The sequence below is a fragment of the Nicotiana sylvestris genome, chromosome 12 (assembly GCF_000393655.2).
Source record: "Nicotiana sylvestris chromosome 12, ASM39365v2, whole genome shotgun sequence".
Classification (NCBI taxonomy): domain Eukaryota; kingdom Viridiplantae; phylum Streptophyta; class Magnoliopsida; order Solanales; family Solanaceae; genus Nicotiana; species Nicotiana sylvestris.
The window spans coordinates 147,420,788-147,447,288 of NC_091068.1; the positions used below are offsets into that span (position 1 = coordinate 147,420,788).

At 38.7% G+C, this 26,501-nt stretch overlaps 3 protein-coding genes across 3 annotated transcripts; 1 reads left to right on the forward strand and 2 right to left on the reverse strand.

Annotated features, from left to right (window-relative positions):
• Positions 1–1,644: 1,644 nt before the first annotated feature.
• LOC104218144 (phosphoinositide phospholipase C 2-like) lies at positions 1,645–10,948 on the forward strand. The gene is made up of 9 exons (XM_070164923.1): positions 1,645–2,152; positions 8,206–8,402; positions 8,806–8,941; positions 9,032–9,277; positions 9,382–9,614; positions 9,924–10,041; positions 10,128–10,280; positions 10,373–10,459; positions 10,540–10,948. Exons 1-9 carry the CDS (start codon positions 1,829–1,831, stop codon positions 10,834–10,836), a joined length of 1,791 nt encoding a protein of 596 aa, XP_070021024.1. The 5' UTR covers positions 1,645–1,828; the 3' UTR covers positions 10,837–10,948.
• A 335-nt stretch (positions 10,949–11,283) lies between these two features.
• On the reverse strand, positions 11,284–13,662 carry LOC104218143 (rhodanese-like domain-containing protein 10). The gene is made up of 2 exons (XM_009768551.2): positions 13,047–13,662; positions 11,284–11,632 (listed from the first exon to the last, which is right to left on the reverse strand). The coding sequence occupies exons 1-2, from the start codon at positions 13,502–13,504 to the stop codon at positions 11,431–11,433; spliced, it is 660 nt and encodes a 219-aa protein (XP_009766853.1). The 5' UTR covers positions 13,505–13,662; the 3' UTR covers positions 11,284–11,430.
• A 9,179-nt stretch (positions 13,663–22,841) lies between these two features.
• LOC138883914 (uncharacterized) lies at positions 22,842–23,674 on the reverse strand. Its single transcript, XM_070164632.1, has 4 exons — positions 23,599–23,674; positions 23,419–23,540; positions 23,151–23,346; positions 22,842–23,050 (listed from the first exon to the last, which is right to left on the reverse strand). The coding sequence occupies exons 1-4, from the start codon at positions 23,672–23,674 to the stop codon at positions 22,842–22,844; spliced, it is 603 nt and encodes a 200-aa protein (XP_070020733.1).
• Positions 23,675–26,501: the final 2,827 nt, after the last annotated feature.

Consider the following 26,501-nt stretch of genomic DNA (forward strand, 5'->3'; position numbering starts at 1 on the left):
TTCTGGAGGAACATCACTATTTTGAAGGTTTTATCTTTTTAAACTTTGTAACTTGGAAGAAAACATAATGTTCCTAAATAGGTAGAAGTAAGGCTTCTTATCGGGCGGATCCGACAAATACTTACGCTTAACAGTTTAGCTTATAGTAATCCGCTAACCAACCAATAAGACATCGGGGCGAATTGGTATTAGATTAGTGATTATCGGGTGATTTATCGACTAAATCAAACAAATAATAAAAATGAAGTACATGGACTATAACTCAATAGAAATAATGAAAAACTTAATACATATATCAAATTAATGAAAATAAAAGCCGGAGCAGTGAACATAAATAATTGTCTGAACAGTTGTAAAACTCTAAAGTAGTGAACATAAACAATTGAATCAAAATAAGAAGGGAAAGGCTATAACACTGCCACTCACGATTTATCAAAATAAGAAGGGAAAGGTTTATATACATAGGGTAAAAATATAAGTATAATAATTCTTCACGGGTTAACGGTTTATCCGATAAAGAAATTGAAAAATTCGCCCCAAACCGATAAACCGTTAATTATAAAATTTCAATCCATTCACCAACCGTTAATCCGATAACCGGATACGAATAAAATAATTTTACGATTCGATTATCAGTTACGATCAGTGGCGGACCCAAGATTTTTATCAAGCGGGTTCAAAAAAAAACATTAGAGGTCATATGTGACTAGCTGGTTTCGAACTCAGGACCATGTGAAAAATTTGAACCCTCTTTACCAAAAAGAGCTAGGCATTTTACTTGTTTTAAGTGGGTTCAAAATTATATTTATACCTTTACTTGTCTGAAAACAAAAATATACCTATATATACAGTGTTATTTTTCGATGAAGCGGGTTCATATGAACCCACTTAACTCCCCGTGGGTCCGCCCCTGGTTACGATTTGATTTTGAACAGCCCTAGATGAAAGTAGTAATACACCGTCTCACTATTATGCATCTAGTCATAGAGTATACACTTGTATCCAAATTTTTTAGCAGTGCACAATATGAATAGTTGAATGGGCGGAGCTTAGGGGCTAAAGGGGACTGAACGATTATACTGTATATATAAGGTTCAATATTATTTTTATCTATCTAGCTATCTATATATATATATATATATATATATATATATATATATATTAGATGTTGAATTCTTTAGCTTCTTCATGTTTTTATTTTTATTTTTTAAATCTCCTTGGTAAAAATTTGCTTCCGTCATATTAATAAATCATATGACGGGTTACTGGTAAAGTTGTTGTCATGTGATCAGAAGGTCACGCGTTCGACCCGTGGAAACAATCTCTTGTATAAATGCAGGGTAAGGTTGCGTGTGATAAATCCTTGTGGTCCAGCCCTTCCCCGATATGATAACTCCTTGGCCCCACCCTTTCCCAAACCCCGCGTATAGCTAGAGCTTAGTGCACCAGCTGCCCTTCGTATGCACGATAATGGGATGACTTTGAACCATTACTTCTTTTTTCCCTGTTTTTTCCTTTTCTTATTTTTTTTTTTGGATTGGTAACTAGTAGGTTAGAAGGATTAACTTGATGAAGCTACTCATGCAAATTACTATTTACGTAATACTTATCACAATCAAATTATTGAACAAGTATCCCACTTTTGTGGTCTGCTTTAAATTCTCTGTCACTGAAAAAAACACCTAATTATAGGATCTTCTCATGGGGTTTTACTGAAAAATCTTTCTACTTAAAGAGCCAAAATATACAAGCAATAGAAAGTAAAAGGTATCATAAAAGGGGGGGCCTCTCCATTTTTTTCCCTTGAAGAAAAACAAATTTGACAAAAATGTCTAAACAAACATACAGAATATGCTGTTTTCAGAGGAAATTCAAGATGAAAGAAGCTGAGCCACCTAATGAGATCAAGGATTTGTTTAACAGATTCTCAGAAAATGGTATAATGACTGCAGAACATTTACACAGATTCTTGAAAGATGTTCAAAGGGAAGATAAAGTTACAAAAGAAGAAGCTGAATCTGTGTTGGAATTTGCACTTAAACTTGTTCATGAGCATCTTAATATTGTTTTTCATAGAAAAGGTCTCAATCTTGATGGCTTTTTTCGGTATCTCTTCAGTGATGCTAATGCTTCTCTCTCCCCACACAAAAAGGTAAAGAATTACTCCTATAATAGTTATTCTCTTTGCACAAAGCCAAAGAAATAGACTTTCATTTTGTGTTAGTAAGTTCTCCTTTACTTGTTTATTGTATATATATTATATTGCTTTCTAACTATTACTGGTACTATACTCTAATATAAAATGAGAAGAAAGTTCATTTTCGACTTGTCTTTATTCAGTTCAACATTTTGGTCAAATCTTTGTTTTTATGCAATCTCTGTTTCCCACCTTTTATAAGAAAAAGAGTAGTACATCGAACTATTTCCCTACACTGCAGAAGAAAGAATAGCAAACCAGTAAAGAGAAAAGTAATAAGGAAAGTGGTTATTGTTGAAGTTTGGCAAAATGCCAAAGTCCCACATTGGTTGGGAGTTAAGTTTGGGGGGGATTTTTCCCCTATAAAAGAAGGCCTAATGTTTAGGATTGATACACACCTCTCATTTGCCTTCTCATCTGTTTAAGGCATTTGTATCTTCTCTCTTTAGTATTATTTCACTTGTATTTTTGGAGTGGAATAAAATATTTGGTTGTGTCCGAGGAGTAGGCAAAATTAGCCGAACCTCGTAAATTCTGGTGTTCCCTTTATTATTGCTTTATTGTCTTATTTATTATTTGGTGGTTGTCATAATTTTTGGTATAGTAGTTGTGACTTATTCACACTCTATACATTTGGCTTCCGCAACAATTGGTATCAGAGCCAAGGTACTGTCTAAGTATGCTCTGTGGTTGCAGCATAGTCTGATCTTCCACATCAGAAAAGATTTATCTTGGTAACTGAGTCAAGGTTCTGTCTGAGTATGCTCTGTGGTTGCAGCTTAGTCTGATCTTCCACACCAGAAAGGAAATAATCTTGATTTGTGTCGTCAGCTATTAAATAATATTTGTGTCAAAGATGGGAGACAATAAACAAGAAGAATCTACATCAAGTGTCAACAATACGTCATCATTGGCATCTTCGCTTATGACAAGAATTGTGTCAAATGCGAAATTTGCGGTCGAAATATTTGACGGGTCCGGACATTTTGGGATGTGGCAAGGCGAGGTTCTAGATGTCCTTTTTCAACAAGGGCTAGATCTGGCCATTGAAGAAAAGAAACCAGATGTTATTGGAGAAGAAGATTGGAGAATTATCAACCGTGTTGCTTGCGGTACCATTCGATCCTACCTTGCTAGAGAGCAGAAATATCCATACACAAAGGAAACTTCTGCAAGTAAATTATGGAAAGCACTGGAGGATAAATTTTTGAAGAAAAACAGTCAAAATAAATTGTACATGAAGAAGAGACTGTTTCACTTCACCTATGTTCCTGGTACCACGATGAATGAACATATCACCAGTTTCAATAAGTTGGTTACAGATTTGCAAAATATGGATACAACTTATGATGATGGTGACTTGGCCTTGATGTTGTTGGCGTCACTTCCTGATGAGTACGAGCACCTTGAAACTACTCTACTCCATGGAAATGACGAAGTTTCTCTTAGAGAAGTTTGTTCGGCTTTGTACAGCTATGAACAAAGAAAGCGAGAAAAACAGAAGGGCGGAGAAGGAGAAGCACTATTTGTGAGGGGTCGTCCTCAAAATCAAACGAGGACAAAGAAGGGAAGATCCAAGTCAAGATCCAGACCCAGCAAAGATGAATGTGCCTTTTGTCGAGAAAAAGGGCACTGGAAGAAAGACTGTCCGAAGTTGAAGAATAAGGCCAAACATAACAATGGAAAGGCCATTATGGATTCAAATGTAGCTGATTGTGATGATTCAGACTTCTCATTAGTTACAACAGAGTCATCAACATCATCAGACATATGGTTGATGGACTCGGCTTGTAGCTATCATATGTGTCCCAACAGGGACTGGTTCATGGAATTTCAAGAAGGAGAATATGGAGTCATCCACACAGCGGATAACAGCCCTCTTACCTCATATGGCATTGGTTCAATACGATTAAGGAACCATGATGGAATGATCAGAACATTGATAGATGTTCGATATGTACCGGATTTGAAGAAGAATCTCATCTCTGTGGGAGCCCTAGAATCAAAAGGGTTCAAAATCATTGCAGAAAATGGAGTGATGAGAGTATGCTCCGGTGCACTAGTGGTAATGAAGGCTAATCGGAAGAATAATAATATGTACCGCTATCGTGGCAGTACAGTTATTGGGACAGCGACAGTAACATCCAGTGACGACAAAGAGGCAGAAGCAACCAAGCTATGGCACATGCGCTTGGGACATGCTGGAGGAAAATCCTTGAAAACTCTATCAGATCAAGGATTGTTAAAAGGAGTAAAGGCTTGCAACTTGGAGTTTTGTGAGCATTGTGTCAAAGGGAAACAGACAAGGGTTAAATTTGGTACAGCGATCCATAATACTAAAGGCATTTTGGATTATGTACACTCTGATGTTTGGGGTCCTTCCAAAACACCTTCATTGGGTGGGAAGCACTATTTTGTAACCTTTGTTGATGATTTTTCTCGAAGAGTGTGGGTGTATACAATGAAAAACAAAGATGAAGTGCTGGGAATTTTTCTCAAATGGAAGACGATGGTGGAGAATCAAACAGGCAGGAGGATCAAGTGTATTCGCACAGACAATGGAGGTGAATACAAAAATGATCATTTCAATAAGGTCTGTGAAAATGATGGCATCGTCCGACACTTCACTGTTAGACATACACCACAACAGAATGGAGTGGCAGAACGTATGAACCGGACCTTGCTGGAGAAGGTACGGTGTATGTTGTCCAATGCTGGCTTGGGCAAAGAATTTTGGGCTGAGGCAATTACATATGCATGTCACCTCATTAATCGTCTACCATCTGCTGCTATTGATGGCAAAACACCATTTGAAAAATGGTACGGAAAACCTGCTGTAGATTATAACTCTTTGCACGTGTTTGGCTCAACTGCATATTATCATGTGACGGAGTCAAAATTGGATCCAAGGGCAAAGAAGGCTATTTTTATGGGAATTACTTCTGGAGTCAAAGGATATCGCTTATGGTGCCCTATGACAAAGAAAGTAATATTCAGCAGAGATGTTACCTTTGATGAATTTGCTATGGTAAATAAGGTAACAGAAGATACCAAACAAAATGAAGGTGCTTCTAAGCAGGTGGAGTTTGAGGGAAAATTTATTTTTCCTACACAAGAAGCAGAGGAGGAAACAAATGAAGATTACCCTCTGGAAGGAGAGCCAGTAGAGGAGATTCCAACTCAGGAATCTCAACAACAACTTGAATCAATAGCAACCAGCAGGCCAAAAAGAACAATAACGAAACCTGTTCGTCTCATAGAGACGGTTGCTTGTGCAACCTCAATTGTAGCTGATGATGTTCCTACTACTTATAAAGACGCTGTCCAAAGTTCAGAAGAAGATAAGTGGAGGATTGCCATGAATGATGAAATACAGTCCCTTCATCAGAATCATACATGGAGATTGGCCAATCTCCCGAAGGGAAAGAAAGCAATTGGGTGCAAATGGGTATTTGCAAAGAAGGAAGGATTTCCTAACCAAGTAGATGTTCGCTACAAAGCAAGATTGGTGGCCAAAGGATATGCTCAAAAGGAGGGAATTGATTACAATGAAGTGTTTTCTCCAGTTGTAAAACATTCCTCCATTAGAATTATGTTGGCTTTGGTAGCACAATTGGATTTGGAACTAGTTCAGATGGATGTAAAAACTGCGTTTTTACATGGAAACTTGGAGGAGGAAATCTACATGACTCAGCCAGAAGGATTCAAAGTTGCTGGAAAAGAAAATATGGTGTGCAAACTTGAAAAATCGTTGTACGGATTGAAACAATCTTCTAGACAATGGTACAAGCGATTTGACGAGTTTATGTTGCGGCAAGGGTACAAGAGAAGCAAATACGATCATTGTGTGTATTTGCACAAGCTTAAAGATGGTTCCTTTGTATATCTTCTCCTATATGTTGATGATATGTTGATAGCTTCCAAGAATTCGGAAGAAATTGATAAGTTGAAGATTCAACTGAAGAAGGAGTTCGAGATGAAGGATTTGGGTGAGGCAAAGAAAATTCTTGGCATGGAGATAATTAGAGATAGACGTTCAAAGAAACTCTGTTTATCTCAAAAGGAATATTTGAAGAGAGTACTTCAACGTTTTGGCATAGATGACAAGACTAAGCCAGTTAGTACTCCACTTGCTTCCCATTTTAAGCTAAGTACTACTATGTCGCCAATGGATGAAGCTGAACGAGAGTATATGTCAAAGGTACCATACGCAAATGCTGTTGGTAGCTTGATGTATGCAATGGTTTGCACAAGGCCTGACATTTCACAAGCTGTTGGAGTTATTAGCAGATATATGCACAATCCAGGGAAGGAGCATTGGCAAGCTGTGAAGTGGATTCTACGGTATATTCATAATACTGTAGATGTCGGGTTAGTTTTTGAGCAGGAAGACAATCAGTCTGTAGTTGGATATTGTGACTCAGATTTTGCGGGTGATATGGACAAACGAAGATCAACTACTGGTTATGTGTTTACTTTTGCAAAGGCACCAGTTAGTTGGAAGTCTACTTTGCAGTCAACAGTTGCTTTGTCTACAACAGAGGCAGAGTACATGGCTATTACAGATGCTGTGAAAGAGGCAATTTGGCTTCAAGGATTGCTAAAGGAGCTTGGTGTTGAACAAAAAGGTATCACAATTTTTTGTGATAGTCAAAGTGCTATTCAATTAGCGAAGAACCAAGTTTATCATGCAAGGACGAAGCACATTGATGTTCGGTATCATTTCGTACGAGAAGTCATAGAAAAAGGTGGAGTCACGGTGAAGAAAATTCATACTACAGAGAATCCTGCTGATATGCTGACAAAGGTGGTGACTGCGGTCAAGTTTCAACATTGTTTGGATTTGATCAACATTGTTGAACACTGAAGATTGAAGATGAAGACACAACCAAAATTTGTTATTGAGAGAGAATTGAAAATGTGGAATTTTGCCAAGGTGGAGATTTGTTGAAGTTTGGCAAAATGCCAAAGTCCCACATTGGTTGGGAGTTAAGTTTGGGGGGATTTTTCCCCTATAAAAGAAGGCCTAATGTTTAGGATTGATACACACCTCTCATTTGCCTTCTCATCTGTTTAAGGCATTTGTATCTTCTCTCTTTAGTATTATTTCACTTGTATTTTTGGAGTGGAATAAAATATTTGGTTGTGTCCGAGGAGTAGGCAAAATTAGCCGAACCTCGTAAATTCTGGTGTTCCCTTTATTATTGCTTTATTGTCTTATTTATTATTTGGTGGTTGTCATAATTTTTGGTATATTAGTTGTGACTTATTCACACTCTATACATTTGGCTTCCGCAACAGTTATCAAATCTATACTTGATATAACTAGCTAGAAGGTTTTATTCCCCCATTTCTATAATCACCTTTTGAAGGTAAAATCATCCCTTATTTTTTACCAAACAACACAACTTTGACTCCGGGGAAGGCCTACCTCAAGGGGTGTGATGCAGACAGCCTATCTTAATGCAAACATCAGGGCTTGATTCTACGGCTCGAACCCGTGACCTATGTAGGCAGCCTACCCTAATACAAGCATCAGTGACTGATTTCACGGCTCGAACCCGTGACCTATAGTTCAAGCCGTGTGATCTATAGGTCACAGGTTCGAGCCATGGAATCAGCCACTAATGCATGCATTAGGGTAAGCTGCCTATATCACACCTCCTTGGGGTGTGGCCCTTCCCCGGACCCTGCGTGAACGCAGGACGTTTTGTGCATCGGACTGTCCCTTTTTTTTTTTAACGACTGCATCTAGTAACTATGGAAGTTCTGAAGCACCAAAATATTGAGCAAGATCAAAAAACAAGGTCTGCCAAGAGAAATTCAATCAGCTGATTTTTCATATTCTTCCTTATGCTAAAAGGGAAAAATAAATTCAATCTACTTCTTTAAGTCTATAATCTGATATTACGTTTTAGCTTTTCTCTTCCGACTTTCTTTGAAGCTTAGAAGCTTGGCTCTTATTTCATTATGATGTCTATCAATAGTTCTACTTTCTTGCATTGCAGGTTCACCATGACATGACTGCACCTTTGTCTCACTATTTCATTTACACCAGTCACAATACCTATCTCACCGGAAATCAACTCAATAGTGACTGCAGCGATGTGCCTATAATAAAGGCGTTGCAGCGAGGTGTCCGAGTTATTGAATTAGACATGTGGCCGAATTCCTCGAAAGACAATGTGGATATCCTTCATGGAGGGTAATGCTTCACTTCCTCTTGCATATTGCAAACTTAAAGGCGGAGCATACATTATTTTTTGCATATATATGCTCAAAAAGTTTTCATTGTTCAACTATCTGTTAAAAGAAGGGTCGTTAGATGAGATGATCACACAATTCAATATGTTATCAAAGCAGATAAAAGTCTTGAGTTTAACTCTCACTGTCATCCATTACCAAAAAGAATTTCTCATTTGCTCTGCGATGAAAAAAAATCAGATTCGTATGTGAGGAGACGTGTTGAAGATACAATTAAAAGTGTGCTTTACCTAAGAGGGTCACACGATTCAACATGTTTCACTCAACAGTATCTAAGGACTAGCCCTGATACCCTTTTTTCTTTTTCCAATTCCATCTTTTAGCGAAACGTTTTGATAATGCAGGACACTAACACCTCCAGTGGAACTTATCCAATGTTTGAAATCAATAAAGGAACATGCTTTTGTGGCATCTGAATATCCTGTAATTTTAACTCTAGAAGACCACCTCACTCCTAATCTTCAGGCTAAAGTAGCTGAGGTAAGCTTATGCCTACTGCAAAGCACCAAGATCATGTCTCATGCTTCTAAGTTTTAATGTCGGTTTAACCATTTTTAAGTTTATCTCTAGATGGTCACTCAAATATTTGGAGATATGCTGTTCACCTGTGGGGCAGAATGCTTGTCAGAATTCCCTTCTCCAGATTCGTTGAAGGGGCGGGTTATCATCTCAACTAAACCACCAAAAGAATATCTTGAAACTAAGAAACCAAATGAGAAAGATAATGGTTCTCAGAAAGGGAAGAAATCATCAGAGGAGAAAGCATGGGGAGCAGAAATTTCCGATCTTAGTAAAAAACTGATAGCTTTATATGAGGTTGTCTTCATAGAAATAACTATAAAAAAATCATTGCCTTGATCTTGACAAAAACTGATCCCTTGTACACTCTCCTATTTAGACTAAATTATATCACTTTGCAGAACAAAGAAACTGGAGAATGTCAAGACGAGGAAGCTGATTCTCATCATGAGAACCCCAATATACAGCAGAATACAGCTCCTGAGTATAAACACTTGATTGCCATTCAAGGAGCAAAATCAAAAGGTCCAACAAGTGAATGGCTAACCGTGGATCCTATTAAGGTGAAACGCATTAGCTTGAATGAAGAAAAGCTCACAAATGTTGCCCTCAAACATGGGAAAGAGTTAATCAGGTGAACTCAAAATCAAAAGTTCTGTTCTTTTGTCGATGTTGTGTCTACTTGTACGTGAATGTCTATGATATGCTATGCTTACTTACACAAAGACAATATTAGACCTCCCGTTGACTATACTTGGTATTTCAGAATTTTGGTGGCCTAATTCTGTTTTACTTTTGAAAATTTAGTTGGACCAGAAACTACTGAAGCCTTTTGTGTGTATGTTGTTGTTTGTTCACGAAAACAGTTCATTTTTTTCCTTTCTCAGAGCTGACTAATTAATTTGTCTTTCAACATCTTGCCCTGTTGAATTTCTACATAAAGGTTTACTCAGAGAAATTTGGTAAGAGTATATCCAAAAGGTATACGAGTCGACTCTTCCAATTACAATCCACTAATAGGATGGATGCATGGAGCTCAGATGGTTGCATTTAACATGCAGGTTCCTAAGAATTTCCTTGCTATTTCTTTTTCGTTGTATTGTTGTCACTTGTCGCTGTGTAGTTATGCAATTGTCTCTTGCACCAGGGAAATGGAAGGCCTTTGTGGTTAATGCAAGGGATGTTCAGAGCAAATGGTGGCTGTGGTTATGTCAAAAAACCAGAACTTCTCTTAAAAGACGGTCCAAATAATGAGGTCTATGATCCTAAACGGCTCTTATCATTGAAAACCACCCTGAAGGTAGAAGAACAGATCATCTTTATTTGAGATATGTGAATTATCTGCATTTATTAGAGCATATGTAATAAAACATAGCACTGTTTTATATTCAGGTGAAAATATACATGGGAAAAGGTTGGCATTTGGACTTTAAACGTACACACTTTGATATATATTCTCCACCAGACTTCTATGTCAAGGTTGGCCTAATATATTTGCATTTGATTTTTGGTTTAAGATGGATTTGTTTCAGTTTTAACTCCATTTCCATGTGATGTAGATTGCTATTGCCGGAGTTCCTGCAGATTCAGGAGTTAAGAAAACGAGGCCAATAGAGGATGACTGGGTACCAACATGGAATGATGAATTTGAGTTCCCATTGACAGTTCCAGAGATTGCATTGCTTCGTGTAGAAGTCCATGAGTATGATATGTCAGAGATCGACGATTTTGGTGGACAAACTTGCATTCCTGTTTCAGAGCTCAGAACAGGAATACGAGCAGTACCTCTTTACAATGAAAAAGGAGAGAAATATCCTTCTGTTAAACTACTTATGCGCTTCGAATTTGTAAAATAATATTTTATATATATACTAGAAAACTGCATCTTTCATTGTATATCCAAGATATGTACTAGATCTTACAAATCATTTATCAGACAAATCATCTCCTAAAGTTGGAGTTCTTTAAGTGCAAAGTTCAACTGTTTTGTCCTACCATTCTTGCTATGGACAACCGAGGCTTGCTTAGTTGGGAGAGCGCCTCCATTTCCAAAGATTGTTAGAGGTAAGGGTAACCACTAATGATCTCCTAGAAATAGGGTATAAAGGAACCATTCAAGCTATGCACTTGAAATTCCAAAACGTTGCATTTCTTGAGATTAGTTAACGGATAAGGACAGCCCGGTGCACAAGGCATCCCGCGTATATGCAGGGTCCAAGGAAGGGTCGCATCCAAGGGTGTGACGTAGACAACCTATCATAATGCATTAGTTAATGGTTCACTTGTAAAAATGTGTTAATAGATTTGGAGCACCAGCAATCTTTTGTTATTAAGCAAAAAGAAGACAAAAACAAATGAGGAACACTTCAATTCACATAGTCTAAGCTTCAACCGCTTAATCAATATACAATATCTCAGAAAGATAACACACACCATCATGGGAAATTATATCAACTTTCCTTACCCACAACTTTAAGCAATACAAGCAATTGAAGTAAGTAATATGACACGCCTCCTATGGTAGCATATTGTAACTTTTCAGGGCCTTCTACTGCTGGAAAATCGCTATCAGAAGCACGAGTAAATCCACCAACTAACCACGCCAAATTCTTGTATTCTCCCTTATGTAACTTTGAAATAGCCATCAAAGACCTACAGATGCAGCCATAAAGTTCAGACTTGTCCAATATATATCTGAAACTAATGCACATTGGCAAAACTTTTAGGCTTATGTAGTTGAACAATTGAGCATACTTAAATTATACTGCAAACAGAAATAGACTACATGTCAATCAATTAACTATGCAACAATAACAACAAAAAACCCAGTGTTGTCCCATAGGTGGGGTTTGGGGAGGGTAGTGTGTACGCAAACCTTACTCCTACCTTGTGAAGGTAGAGAGGTTGTTTCTGATAGACCCTCGGTTCAAGCAATCAATTAACTATGCCTCAATTATCAATCAATTATACATCGATTACTAATCGACTCTCGGCCTGTATGTATAGGTGAATTCTTTTTCAAAAAATGTGTATATACAGCATTGATTCTGAATCAACAAACATTAAATTGTAAATTCTTCTATGTTGATCCAGCCTAAACAATGTCCTGCTAACTAAACAGCAAACAATGCACACCCCTATTATGCAACTTTGGGCGCGGCCTTTTCCCTGGACCCTGCGTAAACACGAGATGCTTTGTGCACCGGGCTGCCCTATTCAAATATGGTAAACTTTCACAAATCCAAATTAGGAGTAGCTAAATTACATTACGGCCACAGGCTGATTCAGAGCATAAATGCATGTGTATGCATTTCCTTGAACACCTATTATAGTATTTCTATAATATTGAAAAAGAATAGTATAACATTTACAGATATATAAGAGATGTAAGCACTGTATTTGATCCCAGGTCCGATTCGGGTTATCGGCCTATAAATTGTTGAATGAAAGCAATAGCTTGACGAATTGATTTTATCTACACTGACAATGTAAAATGTAACAGAAATTTTACACAAACAAATTACCTAAAAATATTAGAAGGTAGTTGAGTATTTTTCTACTCCGTAGTAGGTGTAAGGCTAGTCTGATAGTGTCTTGTCTTAGAGTGCTAGTGGTACATCCTGTGTTCATACTTATCTTTCGCTCCGGTTTCCTAGTACCTTGCCATTGTTACTAGTTATTGATATTGATTTTTCCTTTTATTTTTCTGTTTCCGAGGTCGTTTGATACTATCTTTCTGGCCTCTGTTGATGTAGCTAAATTATTGTCTCTTTTTTTCTTCTTGAGTCGAGGTCTATCGAAAACAACCTCTCTACCTTCTCAAGGTAGGCGTAAGGTTTGCTTACACATTTCTAGATCGCACTAGTAGGATTATACGGGGTTGTTGTTGTTGTAGTAGTAAATTACCTAAATAATAACTACAGCTAACTATCCATAATAAGTAGGGTCAGTAACTTGAAAAATAATGTTGATAACTTGCTATAACAGGTAAAGAAAATATTGCTACTATAAAAATTCCATAGTGTTATTGTATATTACTTAAATCCTGATTAATGACAATACTGACCTCAGTCCTTCTCCACAAGCCACAAGGACCTTAGCATTATCCTTATCAGGAATTTGCTGTTCAACTTGCTTAACAAAATCATCGTTAATCATTGTGAAATTCTGGCCAGTCCAAGCCCCAATATAACCAAAATGTACCCATTTCTTCAACAGAGTAATGGGACTATTATCCATGTCCTTTAAAAAAAGTGGCACGTGTAACGAACCTGAAACGCATGCTTTAGCTCTTTCCCATTCTGGCCTAATGTCAAGTAAAATATAACCTTCAGTTTCCATGGCTGCAGCTGCTTCTTTTGGTAATATGGGACGGACTTTACCTGACTGTATTAGTTGTTGTCCGTTGACGGAAACAGCATTAATTCTAAGAATTGTTGAGCGTTGAGAGGCAGTAGAAAAAGATGGAATTTGGAGTTGTTTGTTATACTTCAAAATGGAGGATTGTAGTTGAATTAATGCCATTTTTTTTCGCTTTTTCTTTTGCAATACACAGTCTGCACCTTATCGTGAAAGAACTTGTTTTGGATTTACCTTTATCATGTTTTGATTTTTTGTTTTTGTTTATCAAATTCTTTCATTTAATAAAACAGAGAGATGAATAAGACAAATAGAAGACTCAGAATAAATGACTTTGATTTTGGGAGGACCAGCATATATACTTCTGCCCTTTACATTGCGTATCTTTATTGTAAAGAGTACAACATGCGATATGAAATGTACAAGTGAACAACTAAAAACACATAAATAATCCTTTTAATCTTTTTTTTTTCTTTTTGTTTTGGTTGAAAGGATAGCTATATTATATATAATCAAGCTCTTACAAGAGAGCGGTTAAGGAGATGCATTAGTGGCATCAAATTTACAGTATTAGAGTTTGTCCCTAAGGCCCCGTATAGGAACCATTGCTATGAACAAAAGTAGAACTAGCTAAAACACTACCATAAGTACTAGTTAAAATACTACTGTTACATAAAGCAGACCTAGTTTTAATCAACCGTCTCATCCCATTTTGATCTTGTTGATATAAATTAAAGGCGAGACAAAAGATGGTGGACTTCCAAAAAGTAGACAGTTTTCCTTTGTATGCATGGCTCCATAGTTAGCTAAACTATCTGCAACACAATTTTGCTCCTTGTAGATACTTTGGAGAGGGGGACACTATCTAGCTGTAGTAGTAATAACCTGCAATCATTAATTATATTAGTGTATTGCATTGTAGTGGAGTTGAACATACCGAGTATGGCGTGTGCATCTGTCTCAATAATGAGTGGTTTGAGATGCTTTTGGACAACAATTTTCAGTCCCATGAACAAGGCTAGAAGTTCTGTCTGAATACTTATCTCATGTATTGATGTTCCTGCAAAACCTATAATCCAATTGCCTTGGTGATTACGAAAAATACCACCAATATCATATTTGGTCTGTTTGGGGGGTGCCATTTTATATATAATGGTATTAAAGAATAATTTTTTGATTTGGGATTTGTTAGGTAATAAAATTCTGCAACCTTTTTTTTAATATGAGAGATATATTTAAAAATCCCTTTTGATGATCTAGAATGTTTTTATTTCGTATAAGCCATAGCTCCCATAATGCAAATGGTATGAGAGTGGTATTTGAAATTTTATGATGGGTGAATAGTGATTGTTGATGTATAAATTGGTGTAACCAATTTATAGTAGCATTATGGGATAGAGGGGAATTGGCATTGATAGATGACATCTTAAGCATAGTCCAAAGTTGTATGACACTTGGACATTCTAGAAATATATGTTGTAATGTTTCAGGGGCCATATGACATTGTGCACATATAGATGAATTAAGGATACCTAATCTTGTAAGATAAGTAGCTGTTGGAAGTCTATCATGACAAATTAACCATAAGAAGAATGATATTTTTGGAGGAATATGAAGTTTCCAAATCCAGCTATAGCTATATCTTGGATTAGTTGTTATAGGATTTATGTTATTTGTGATAGAATTGTACATTGATTTGGCAGAAAATATGTCATTTTGTGTGAGAGCCCAATATATTTGATCATATATTGAGGGTGCAATAGGCATATAAATATCTTTGATTGCAGATTGTAATTGATTTGGTAAAGTGAAGGGTAAAATATTGAAATGCCATTTATGGTTGTAATAGTAGTTTGGAACAGTTTTTTTTCCTCATATTGTGGAAGGGGTCCGTATTTGCAGTTACAAATTAAGTAATTCTGACTAATCCAAGGATCATTCCAGAATTTTACATGATTTCCCATTGTTATATTCCATTTATACCCTAAACAACAGTAGGACCATCCTTTCATAATATTACGCCAAGTTGTTGAAATTTATTTTTTGATCAATTGTGGTGGTCGTAAGTAATTATGTAATAACGCTTGTGCACATAGTTGATTAGGACTATGAAATAACCTCCATGCAAGACTTGCATGCAAAGCTTGATTTTTTATATTAAGGTTATATATTCCTAACCCTCCTTGATCGAGAGGTTGTGTGATGGTAGACTACTTGATTAAATGTAATTTTTTCTTCTGTTGAGTTGTTCCCCATAGGAAATTACGTTAATAAAGATTGAGGTAGGAAAGTATATAAGTAGGTATTATAATATATCGCATAAGGTGGTTAGAAAGATGGTTTAAAGTTGTACGAAATAAAGTAGTCCTTCTTGCTTTTGATAAATAATTTGTTTTCCACCATGTCAATTTATTTTTGAAATTTTCGATTAAGAATTGGTAATCCTTTTAGCAGGCTTCTTAATAAATATAGGAAATCCCTAAGTATTTTCCAAAACTTTTCCCTTCATTCATGTGGAAGATTTGTAGTATAGTAGATCTTATATTAGGTGAACAGTTTTTTGAGAAAAAGATTTTGAATTTATCAAAATTGATAGTTTGTCCAGAGTGATATGTAAAATGAGTAATAGTATTAACAATTGCTTGACATGATTTTTCTGTAATTTTTGATGTGAGAATAATATCATAATTTTTGATGTGATATGTAGTATTTTGTATTCTGTATTTCATATCTCTTATATTGCTGTTATTTTATTATGCGTTTTATGGTACTAATATATCGTCTCTTGTTGCTTTCTTGAGCCGAGGGTCTCTTGGAATCAGCATCTCTACCCTTCGGGGTAGGGGTAAGGTCTGCGTACATATTACCCTCCTCAGGCCCCACTTGTGAGATTATACTGGATCGTTGTTGTTGTTGTAGAATAATATCATAAGCAAAAAATAAGTGGGATAACTGAGGTCCTTTGTTCCCAATTGAAAGTGGTATCCAAGCATGATAATCAACTGATGTATTTATTTGTCACGAAAGTAGTTCCAAGCATAGAATAAATAAGTAAGGTGATAATGAGTCTCCTTGTCTAATACCTCTTGTGGGTGTGAAGTAGTTTGTAGGGTTACCATTAATCAAAATTGAAGTAGTAGTAGTTGTTATACATGACAAAATTAGTTTAATAAAAGAAGGTGGAAAATTAAGGGTGGTTAATGTATTATGTATAAACGACCATTCTAATTTGTCAAAAAAAAATTCAAGATCTAACTTTAAAAGCATGTTTAAATTATTACCTTTCATTTTTTGAAATTTGGTAATGATTTCTTGTACAATAATAGCATTGTCAGCTGCCCTTTTATTTTTCTGGAAGGTAGATTGAGTTGGATGAATAATATGCTCCAGAACAGGTTTTATTCTGTTTAAAATTATTTTTGTAATAATCTTATAGATCGTATTATAAAGACTAATAGGTCTAAATTGCGATATTGTGGATGCATTATTATTTTTGGGAATTAAGCAACTGAAAGTTGTATTAATAGAAGGGTTAATCTGATGTTCGTAGAAAACTTTATGACAATAAAATTTAACTGAGTTACCAATTATGTCCCAATATTTTTGATAAAATAATGGATGAAGCCCATCCGGTCTAGGTGCTTTTAGAGCTTTAAAAGGTTGAATAGCATTTATAATTTCACAATCTTGCAATGGTTTTGTTAAACCGGATTGATCATGTAATGTTAAAACATTGAAAGGCTGTAAACTATTCTTTTTAAGAGAAGTTATTTTTTGAGTTGTAAATAGATGTTGATAGTACTAAGTAATATGATCCTTAATGTGATAAGGGTTAGTTATCCAATTACCCCCTTGATCTTGAATCGCAAGTATACGATTATGTCTCCTACGATTGAGAGTACTAAGATGGAAAAATTTTGTATTGGCATCACCATCGTTTAACCAGTCAATACGTGACTTTAATTTCCAAAAATCCTCATCAAGCCTAAGGATTTTATTAAATTTCAGAGTTAATGTGTATTCCAGGTTATGTAAAAAGGTACTAGTTGGATAATTGATAGAGGATTGAATACCACTTAAACGAGCCAGCATTTTCTTTTCATGTTTAAATATATTACCAAAAGTTGATTTATTCCATTCTTGTACTGTAGTAGTGAATTTATTAATAGCAGGTATTAAATGTAAATTATCTAGCCATTCTTGTTGAACTACGGATGTAAATGTAGGGTGTGTAGTCCAAATAGTTTCAAATTGAAAAACAAATTATGAGGTAATGGACAATGTTGTAGTTCTAATTTAATAGGACAATGATCTGAGTGGACACGAGGAAGATGTGTAACCAATGCATCAGGGTATTGTTTTAGCCGATCATAATTAGCCATAATATGATCAATACATTCAAGTATATTACTACTATTATGCCTACCATTCGTCCAGGTATAACGACTACCTTTGTATCCCAAATCAGTTAGATGACAATAATTAATACAGTCTAAAAATTTATTAGATCTTGAATTATTAATAGATAAATCACCAAATTTATCATTTGCATGTAGTATCTCATTAAAATTACCACCTAAGAACCAAAAGCCCTTATAATTATCATATACACACATTATATTAATAATAATTATCTATTTGCTAAGTCAATACTAGCATATATGGAAGTAAATAAACATTTAAAAGGAAAAGGAATCACCTGAACATGGCAGTGGATTTCCTGCACAGTGGTGGCCACTGGTTCCACATTAAGCATATCTAAACACCATAATATAACAATGCCTCCAGACTGACCAATAGCAGCAACCTCAATCATACCAGTGAAATTAAAATCCTCCTTGATTGTTTGGTGGCTTTGACCGTATGTTTCCAACAATACAACCAAAGATGGTTGATTGTAGTCAAGTAATGAACGGAAATTCCTTCTGAAATCATCTGACTGAGCACCCCTGCAATTCCAGACAATAAAATTCATATGATTATCAATTGGTTCAAGCAGTTGACTGAGTGCTTTTCTGTCCTGGTCGAAGAAGAAATGTGGGAAGTATAAACATTGACTTCCCCACGTCTAGATTTGTAGTTGGCCTTAGTCGAAATGATGTTGTTAGTAGATTTGGAGGACACCTTATGTAGATTTTTCTTTCGTACTCCTCCTTCTGGACAAAGACCTTGATTCTATCGAGAGGATCCCAATATGGTATTAGGAGAGGAAGTGGATGGTATGGTTCAAGATAAGATGCTTGCATCATTGACCAGTGGTATCGTCCATATATTTTTGTCCCTAATTGCATGCCCTCCGCTACTATTTGTGCAAAGTTCCTTGGATGGTTGATGAGAATTGTCACCTCTTGATGGTTGACCTCCATCGTGAAGGTTAGAGCATGATTCTGTAATCTTGTCTCGAGCCAAGAGGTGAGATGTGTTGGTGCATGAGGTGTTTGAGCAGTGTAGACAATTGTATTGGGATCCATTATCAGATGTGGATGAGGGAGGGAGTATGAAGTGTGGTTGTGATAGAGACGATGAGTGGTCTGCCTGGTTGTATTTTGTAGTCTGCGGAGGTAATTGGGATTTGGGGAGAACATATTCTAGATTGATAGAATTGGAGAGTGGTTTGAGTGTGGTAATTGGTTTAAGTGTATTAGGTTGGTCCGGATTTGAAAGAACTATAGAAGAAACTATATCTATGGTGGAGATGGGCGGTTGGATTGACTGATTTGTAGTTTGTGTGTTTGAGTGGTATGGAGAGGTGAGGATACCATCATGAGCTAGTTGCATGGGAGCTACAATAGGGTTAGGCAAAGGTGATGGTATTTCGGGTGTTGCATAATTAGCTAGATTGTGTATTAGGTTTTTTTGGGGTGGTGAATAAGGTGTTTTTAGACAGTGCAGTGTGCCCTTGCATGTGAGAATGGCTAACGTGGCTATCTGCATGGCTTAGGATAGGTATTGAATTGTTATGACCCATTTCCATAACAAATCGTTATGGCACCCAACACCGTTGTCAGGCTAGCCAACGTAGAAGTATTAGTAAATTCTTATTTTACTTATCCAAAACAGTTACAGCACTTTCTTAATTTTCAATTTAAAAACAGGTGATAATATGCAACATTCAATAATAATTACACAACCCAAAAGAAACGTATACTAATGTGTGTGCCAAGGCCTGGTGTCACAAGTTGTGGGAAACTAGAAGAATATACAAAAGAATAAATCCATCCTACTGTCCGAAATAAAATAGAAAGCAAAATAAATAAAGAGAGACTTCATCAAGCTATTGAACGGCACAAGAAGGGGCAGCTCACTGTGGAAGTCTCGGACTATGAATCAGGGGCGCGCACCAGACTGATATCCAGATGTACCTGCCTCAGATCCTGTACAATTAAGTACAAAAGTGTAGTATGAGTACCTAAATAATATGTACCCCGTAAGTATCCCGTCTAAACTCAAAGAAGCAAAGACGAGAGGTCGACTTAATATTTACTAAGGTCAAATAATATAATGAAGTGGTATGCTAAGCATTGGAGTCTCAAATGATCAACAGTTTGTAGCAAGAGGAAATAAGTCATCTTCTTAACAATTTTTCAATTAGCCATTTACATATCAAATATTTAGCAGATCAAGTCATGGATAAGATTTCACATAGATATCATGCGCACATTATGCCGAGGTCGATGACCCGATCCAACAGAAAATAAACTGTGCACTACCACAGAGTCGAATGACGCGAACCAAAGATACATCTATTTCTACTGAGATGAACAGCCCGATCCACAAATATCATTTAATATCAAGAAAACACATGAAGGCGCATTTATGTTCAAACAAATTCATACAAGTGTATACATTCGCTTATATTCCTTTACAAGTCTCTAGCATACCCTAAGTGATCACATTAGAAAAAAAAATATAGAGACATTCCCAAGTATAGCATGGTACAGATCCTAGACTACCCGAACAATTAACATAATAGTAGCTATGCACGGGCTCTCGTCATCTAGTGTGTACGTAGCCCCCGTATTTAGTAGCAATTATTCAATTATTACACCTATGGGGACAATTCCCTCTTACAAGGTTAGAAAGGAGACTCACCTCACTCCAAAGTGCACTTCCAATACCAAGAACGAGCCCGAACTCTCAATTTGGAGCCGAACGATCCAAAACTAGTTAAATGAAGTTGGAACTAGTCAATATAAACTCACAAGATCATATTCTAGCTATTTAAACAATTTTCCAACCCTTAACACAAGTTTCCTAAAATCTGACCTCAGGCCCACGTGCCCGAATTCTGGAATTTTTCAAAGGAAGTTGTCCTTTATAACCTAAGGATCAATAATATATGATTTCTAATTCGTTTCATAACAAATTTCGTGGTTAAATCTAACATTTATTAAAACCCTAGGTTTTGCTCTAACCCATTGATTTTACCTAAATTCTAGTGTTTAATCTACCTAAGATACAAGTATTAAACTAAGAATTAGTGGTATAGACTTACTCCAAGATGCTAGGTGGAGTCTTCTCTCAAAAGCTCCCAAAATCGCCAATGGAGGAGTGAAAAGTGGTAAAAGTGACTTAGAACCCGTATTAAATGAAGCTCACTGCTTCAGCGATTTCTGCATCTGCGGTCCCGCTTCTGCGAGGAAGAGACCGCGTCTGCGAAAATGGGCCAAGCGGGCTGGGACCGCTTCTTCGGTCTTGAAGCCGCTTCTGCGGAGCCGCTTCTGCGGTTCTTGGCCTAGCCTGGCCTGCCTTGGCCTCTTATGCGATAGGAGGACCGCTTCTGCGGTCTCGCACCTGGGGTCAACCAACCGCAGGTGCGGTTATGACAGAAGCAGATGCTTAGCACTTTTCAAAATTTCCAACTTCACTTGAGCCTCGTCCGATTGACGCTCGGGGCTCCCGGGCTCCGTCCAAATATACCGGCAAGTCTAAAATCATGACACGGACCTATTCGAACCTTCGGAATGCCCGAAACAATGCCAAATCTAAGAATTACCCCCTAAAACCAATTGAATCAAACTTATGAACTTCAAGTTCTTAATTTTCCTCTAACGAGCCGAAATGCCCTTAAACTACTCGGATTTACACCAAATTTTGTGGGAAAGTCTTAAATGCTTTTTTGGACATATACCGGGCTCCGGAACCAACATACGAGCTCGATACCCATGTGATCAATCATTAGTTAGCTTCTTTAAATCTTTTGAATTTCAGTTTAACAATTTCTAATAAAAAATTCATTACTCGGGCTAGTGACCTCGGAATTTGATTCCGGGCATATGCCCAGGTCCCATATTTTCCTACGGACTCTTCGGGACCGTCAAATCATGAATCGGGTCCGTTTTCTCAAAACATTGACCAAAGTCAATCTTAGCCTTTTTTTAGAAAATCCTTAGGAATCAAATGAGCATATTTCACTCCAAACTCTTCCAAATCCCGAACCAACCATCCCCGCAAGTTGTAAATTAGTTAAAGCAAGCGCGGGAAGTTTTATTTAAGAGAACGGGGTTCTAAAAGGAAAAATTACCGGTCGGGTCGTTATATTCTCCACCTCTTAAACAAACGTCCATCCTCGAACGGACATAGGAAAGTACCTAAGCTGCTGAACAAATGTGGATATCTGCTCCGCATGTCCTCCTCGAACTCCCAGGTCACCTCCTCGACTGGTTGGCCCCTCCACTGGACCCTCACTGCAGAAATCCTCTTGGACCTCAAATGCGATCCTGCCTATCAATAATAGCAACTGGCTCCTCCTCATAACCCAAACTCTCATCCAGCTGAATTGCACTGAAGTCCAACACATGGGACAAGTCGGCAAGATACTTCTGAAGCATCGATACATGAAAAACCAGATGAACTCCCGATAAGCTAGGGGAAAAAGCAAGCTCGTAACGACCTCCCCAACTCGCCTCAATACCTCAAAGGGGACAATAAACCTAGGGCTCAACTTGCCCTTCTTCCCGAACCTCATAATGCCTTTCATTAGCGACACTTTCAAGAGAACCTTCTCACCAACCATGAATGATACATCGCGCACCTTCTGATCTGCGTAGCTCTTCTATTTGGACTGAGCTGTGTGAAGCCTTTCCTGAATCAACTTTACCTTGTCCAAGGAATCCTATACCAAATCTATATCGTATAGCTTAGCCTCACCAGGCTCAAACCACCCGATAGGAGAACGACAACGTCGACCATATAAAGCCTCGTATGAAGTCATCTCTATGCTGGACAGATAGCTGTTGTTGTAAGCAAACTCTGCCAAAGGCAAGAACTGATCCCACTGTCCTCCAAAGTCAATCACGTATGCTCTAAGCATGTCCTCCAAGATTTGAACTGTCCGCTCCGACTGTCCGTCAGTCTGTGGATAAAATATTGTGCTAAGCTCCATGCGGGTCCCCAACTTACCCTGAACGGCTCTCCAGAAATGAGAAGTGAACTGAGTGCCTCTATTGGATATGATGGAAACAGACACACCGTGCAACCGGACTATCTCCCGAATGTAAATCTAAGCCAGTCTCTCCAAAGTGTAAGTAGTCACAACTGGTATAAAGTGTGCCGACTTGGTCAACCTATCCACGATGACCCATACTGCATCAAACTTCCGCAAGGTCCGGGGCAAGCCAACTACAAAATCCATAGTAATGTGCTTCCACTTCAACTCTGGTATAGGCATCTGCTGAAGTAGGCCACCGGCCTCTGGTGCTCGTACTTGACCTGCGGCAATTCAAACACCTAGCCACATACTCCACTATGTATTTCTTCATTCTCCGCCACTAGTAATGTTGTCTCAAGTCTCGATACATCTTCGTAGCACCCAGATGAATGGAATACTGTGAACTGTGTGCCTCCTCTAGTATTCTATCCCTCATACCATCAACATTAGGAACATATCGGCGACCCTGGAGTCGTAAAACACCATCCTCGCCAATAGAAACCTTCTTGGCACCTCCCTGAATTACGGTCTCTTTGAGAACTGCCAAATGTTGATCCTTGAACTGCCAGGCCTTGATCTACCCCAATAATGAAGACTGAGCAACAACACACGCAAGAACTCGGCTGGGCTTCGAAATAGCCAACCTCACAAGTCTGTTAGCCAAGGACTGAATGTCCAAAGCTAGTGGTCTCTCCTTTGCTGGAATGAATGCCAATCTACCCATACTCTCTGCCTTTCTGCTTAAGGCATCTGCGACCACATTTGCCTTGCCTAGATCATAAAGAATGGTGACGTCATAATCCTTCAGTAACTCAAGCCACCTGCCTACCTCCAATTAAGATCCTTCTGTTTGAACAAATGCTGTAAGCTGCGATGATCCGTATAAACTTCACATGACACCCCATACTGATAATGCCTCCATATCTTAAGAGCATGAATGATTGTGGCCAACTCTAGATCGTGCACAGGATAATTCTTCTCATGAACCTTCAGCTGGCGCAAAGCATAGGCAATAACTCGCCCCTCCAGATCAATACACACCCCAATCCAAAACGCGAAGCGTCGCAATATACCGTATACATCCTTGAACCGGAAGGCAACACAAGAACTGGTATTGTAGTCAAGACTGTCATGAGCTTCTGAAAGCTCGGCTCACAATCATTGGACCAATGGAAATGAGCACCCTTCTGGGTCAATCTAGTTAGAGGTGATGTAATAGATGAAAAGCCATGCACGAATCGTCTGTAATAACCTGCTAACCCTAGGAAACTTCTAATCTCGGTCACCGAAATAAGACGTGGCCAACTCTGAACTGCCTCAATCTTCTTGGGGTCCACCTTAATACCCTCTCTTGACATAACATGCCCTAAGAATGCCACTGACTCTAGCCAAAACTTACACTTGGAGAACTTAGCATATAGCTTCTGCTCTCGCAAGGTCTAAATCACTACCCTCAGATGTTGCTCGTACTCTCCCAGGCTACGGTGGTATATCAAGATGTCGTCAATGAAGACGATGACAAATAAATCAATGTAAGGCCTGAATACCCTATTCATCAAGTCCATGAATGCTGCTAGGGCATTAGTCAAGCCAAAGGACATCACCAGGAACTCATAATGGCCATATCTAGTCCGGAATGCAGTCTTTGGAACACCCCAGCCCCGAATCTTCAGCTGATGATACTATGACCTCAAGCCAATCTTGGAGAACACCCTAGAACCCTACAACTGGTCAAACAAGTCATCGATACAGGGCAACAGATACTTGTTCTTGATGGTGGCTTTCTTTAACTGACGGTAATCAATGCACATCCGCGTAGTCCCATCCTTCTTCTTCACAAATAACACTGGTGCACCCTAAGGTGATACATTGGGTCTAACAAACCCCTTTGCTAACAACTCTTCAAGCTGCTCCTTCAACTCCTTCGGAGCCATACGGTACGGTGGGGTTGATACAGGCTGGGTGCCTGGAGCCAAATCAATACAGAAATCAATATCACAATCCAGTGGCATGCCAGGAAGATCAGAAGGAAACACATTGGAGAACTTTCAAACTACTGGAACTGAATTAATCATCGGAGACTCTACGGTGGTGTCCCGAACATAAGCCAAACACCCCTTCTCAACCATTTGCCGAGCCTGCACGAAAGAGATAACTCGGCTAGACGTATCAACCGTGGAACCCTTCCACTCCAACCCTGGAGACCCTGGAATCGCTAAAGTAACAGTCTTGGCATGGCAATCTAAGACGGTGTGATATGGAGATAACCAATCCATGCCCAAGATGACCTCAAAGTTGATCATGTCAAGCAACAGAAGATCTGCTCTAGTCTCGAAACCGTAGAAAGTGACCACACAGGACCGGTAGATCCAATCCACAACCACAGAATCGCCTACAGGAGTGGACACATGAACAGGAGTGCCTAAAGGCTCAGGAGAAATAACCAGGAAACGAGCAAACAGAGATGATATATATATGAATAAGTAGACCCTAGATCAAATAATACCAAAGCATCTCTACCGCCGACAGAATAATACATGTGATGACGGAATTTGAGGCCAATATATCTGGCCTAGCTGGAAGGGCATAGAATCTGGCTGGAGCGCCAGTTGGCTGGCCTCCACCTGACTGAGTAGTAGCTAGCTGGCCTCTCCCTGCCTGGCCTCCACCTCTATGACGACCCCTACTAGTCTGCCCTCCACCTCTAGGTGGCGGGGCAGCCAGTGCTGAAATCATAGGCTGCTGACCCTGCTGTACTGCCTTGCCCTGAAGCTTGGGGCAGTATCTCCTTACATGACCAAGGTCTCCGCACTCAAAACAACCTCGTGGTGTGGCGACCTGCTGCCCTAATGACTGACCTTGATGGCCTATAGACCCACTGGAAGAAGCCTAGATATCCGGTGGATCATATAAACTCTCCAGCATAGCATTGAAATAAGAATCAGAAGAACCCTGTGGACCTGAATAACTGCCGGAGGAACCCTGAATAGCTGGTGGGTGGTAAGAACTCTCCGGCATAGTACTGAAATATTGTCTCACTAGAGCACCTCGGGGAGTTAGTGGTACTGCTGAATATGGGGGTCTGCTGGGCTGACCCCTCCCGAAGTGACCTCTACCCCTGGCTGGGGCACCTCTGAACTCTCCCGAAAACCGGGCCCTCTTGTCCTGCTGAATCTGCTCTCTACCCCTCTGGCGATATCCCTCAATCATACGAGCAATCTCTACCACTAGCTGATACTCAGTACCCATCTCCACCTCTCGGGCCATGCTAGCTCCAATACCGGGGTGCAACCCCGTAATATATCTCCGACTCTCTTTGTATCAGTGTGAAGTATCATGAGTGCATGACGAGACAACTCAGAAAACCTCACCTCATTATCGGTCACAGACATCTGACCTTGCTCCAGATGCTCAAACTGATACCACAGCTCTTCCCTCTCAGAGGGTGGAATGTACTTATCCAAGAATAACTGTGCGAACTGACTCCAACTGAGGGGAGGGGAACCTGCCGGCCTGCCAAGAACATAAGACTGCCACCATCTACAGGCTCTGCCCTCTATCTAAAGAGTAGTAAAGTCAACCTCATGCGACTCCAATATCCGCATGTTGTGCAGTTTGTCCCTGCACCTGTTTACGAAGTCCTGGGCATCCTCGTGACGCTCACACCCGAAGACAGGGGGATGAAGTCAGGTCTATCTATCCAACAACTTTTGCGGGTCGCCATATACAGTT

Excerpts from the sequence above, each read along its gene's own strand:
- LOC104218144 (XM_070164923.1), top strand. The coding sequence starts at position 1,829 with ATGTCTAAACAAACATACAGAATATGCTGTTTTCAGAGGAAATTCAAG. Across the intron at positions 8,403-8,805 it reads GTGGATATCCTTCATGGAGG|GACACTAACACCTCCAGTGG; the intron begins GTAATGCTTCAC and ends TTGATAATGCAG. Across the intron at positions 8,942-9,031 it reads TTCAGGCTAAAGTAGCTGAG|ATGGTCACTCAAATATTTGG; the intron begins GTAAGCTTATGC and ends GTTTATCTCTAG.
- LOC104218143 (XM_009768551.2), bottom strand. The coding sequence starts at position 13,504 with ATGGCATTAATTCAACTACAATCCTCCATTTTGAAGTATAACAAACAA. Across the intron at positions 11,633-13,046 it reads GCTTGTGGAGAAGGACTGAG|GTCTTTGATGGCTATTTCAA; the intron begins GTCAGTATTGTC and ends CTGCATCTGTAG.
- LOC138883914 (XM_070164632.1), bottom strand. The coding sequence starts at position 23,674 with ATGGGGTGTCATGTGAAGTTTATACGGATCATCGCAGCTTACAGCATT. Across the intron at positions 23,541-23,598 it reads CAGAAGGATCTTAATTGGAG|GCAAGGCAAATGTGGTCGCA; the intron begins GTAGGCAGGTGG and ends TTTATGATCTAG. Across the intron at positions 23,051-23,150 it reads ACAGTATTCCATTCATCTGG|GTCAAGTACGAGCACCAGAG; the intron begins GTGCTACGAAGA and ends GAATTGCCGCAG.